Here is a 2,027-nt window from a genome sequence, read left to right as displayed (position 1 = left end):
GTGTGTGTACCGATACACATATTTGAGCGTGTTGTGTGTATCTCCGTATCGATAGTCAGCAAATTCTTTAGAGCAAGCCGAGTTGGGTCTGCTGCTTGACAGCCGCCGGCACGCAACACACAACACATACACACACACGCATTTCAACTATCTCATATATACCCACATAAGCATCTACATCCATAAGGCATACATACACCTGCGTATGAGACTGTATACAAAACATCCTTATACGAGGGCCTCGAGTGTACCTCAGTATCCTTAGTCAGCAACTCCTTGAGAGCGGTACTAAGTTTGGTCAGTTGATTGGCAGCGGTCATCATTGCGGAACCTGTAGGCACCCGCGAGCACTCTTCGATCTGATTGGACAAGGGGGCCGTCAGATTGAGCATTCACTCACATACATAACAACGAACAAGGCAGGAATACACGTGCACATTGATAAATATATTTATCAATGTTGGGCTTATCCTAGAAACTTAAACCCTATACCCTTTATCAATTTTGGGCTTATATTATGTACTTGTGATTGTACTTGTTCTTGTGTTTGTGGTTGTGCTAGTGTTTGTACATACTTCAACGTATAGCTGCGTGCACAGGTGTGTATCTATGTATATATACATCTGCATACATTCCGCGCCAAGAAAAGCTATGAGTCCATGATATAGTATTCGATGCAAGAAACATGGGCCTTCTATGTCGTGTATATATGCGCATGCCCATTCATAAACACATATGGCAGTGCTTGTACATGCGATAGTCATACAAATGCTTACCATTCACAAACCCGTGTATATGTAAGTCTACATACATTTGGCTTCACGCTACAATCAGTTCATGCATAAATAAATATATACTTGTTCATACGTGTACGTAGTTGTCAAGCATGCACTTACACGGCCATTCACAGACCCATGTATATGTACGTCTACATACATTTTGCTTCAAGAAGCCAGTAAACTTGTATATATGTTTATATACTTGCCAAGTGCATACTTGCATGTCCATTCACAGTCCCGTGTATATATACGTTTACATACGTTTTGCTTCAAGAACCCAATGAGTTCGGGTTTGACCTTTGTGTTCGTTTGCTGTGCGTACTCTCGCACATCCGCTGTGAAACGTTTTAAAATACTTTTTGTGTGCGGAATGTTTGCGTACGGGTGGCGATTGAGGTCGAAGGGCAGACTTTGTGAAACCTGCGAATGAACAGAGATGGTTTTAGTTGTATGTAAACCAGGTTTTAATAAGGTATCTGTCAGGATTTTACTTTAATGCGACATGGTTGCATACGGTTGGCGCATGAGGAGAAAAGACAGGCTTTGCAACAGCTTGCGAAGAGATAGAGAAGGGTTTATTATGTTTGAACCAGGTTTATGTCAAGCTACAGCTGAGAATTGCTTTAGATGTACATTCACAGAGGGGGATCGCTTAAGACCACGCAACTGGCCGTGCGGAAACTGCGGACATACGGGAAGATTTTGTCAGGGCTAAACCAATTTAACCTACTAACAGGTAAAAACCAAGTCTAGCCTATATGGAAGCCAGATTGCTCTGGAATATGTACAGATTGCTATCCGCGACACTTAAGCAACACGTTTAGTGTTCGGGAACATCCGCGCAGCGGTGACAGCTAAGGTCAAACAGAAGCTCTTTGTACTTTTGCACGCTACCACACACAGATACACCGGATTCGTCAGTGGCACTTCTCAGACTCACGTATACCTACTTTGATCTGCAAGTGCATCTATTTATATCCACCAATCAACAACAGCCTTCATACCTGAGAAAGACCTCGCTCGGTTCTGGTGCGTTGTGTGACAAAGAGTGGCAAATTGATAGGCGCGAGGGGTTGGGACACAAAGGCTTTCGCTACATCCGGTCCTAACACGCCACCCAACCGAACCTAAATATAGATCATCAGACAACAACGGGATCATAACAGGGTGAGTGTCGAACTATATTCAATTCACGCTAAGCAGTATGCGCAAGTACACACACACACACATATATTATATACATATATA

The 2,027-nt window shown here is 43.0% G+C and overlaps 1 protein-coding gene across 1 annotated transcript; it reads right to left on the bottom strand.

Annotated features, from left to right (window-relative positions):
• Positions 1 to 249: 249 nt before the first annotated feature.
• SARC_14775 (hypothetical protein) lies at positions 250 to 1,199 on the bottom strand (the record flags this gene model as incomplete). Its single annotated transcript, XM_014291096.1, has 2 exons — positions 250 to 359; positions 1,041 to 1,199. Coding segments are annotated over 2 exons (269 nt in total), but the record flags the coding sequence as incomplete, so codon positions are not given.
• Between the last annotated feature and the right edge of the window lie 828 nt (positions 1,200 to 2,027).

This window comes from Sphaeroforma arctica, assembly GCF_001186125.1.
Source record: "Sphaeroforma arctica JP610 unplaced genomic scaffold supercont1.5083, whole genome shotgun sequence".
In the NCBI taxonomy this organism is placed as follows: Eukaryota; class Ichthyosporea; order Ichthyophonida; genus Sphaeroforma; species Sphaeroforma arctica.
Note: the sequence above shows the minus strand (reverse complement) of the source record. Positions and strands in the feature narration are given on the sequence as shown.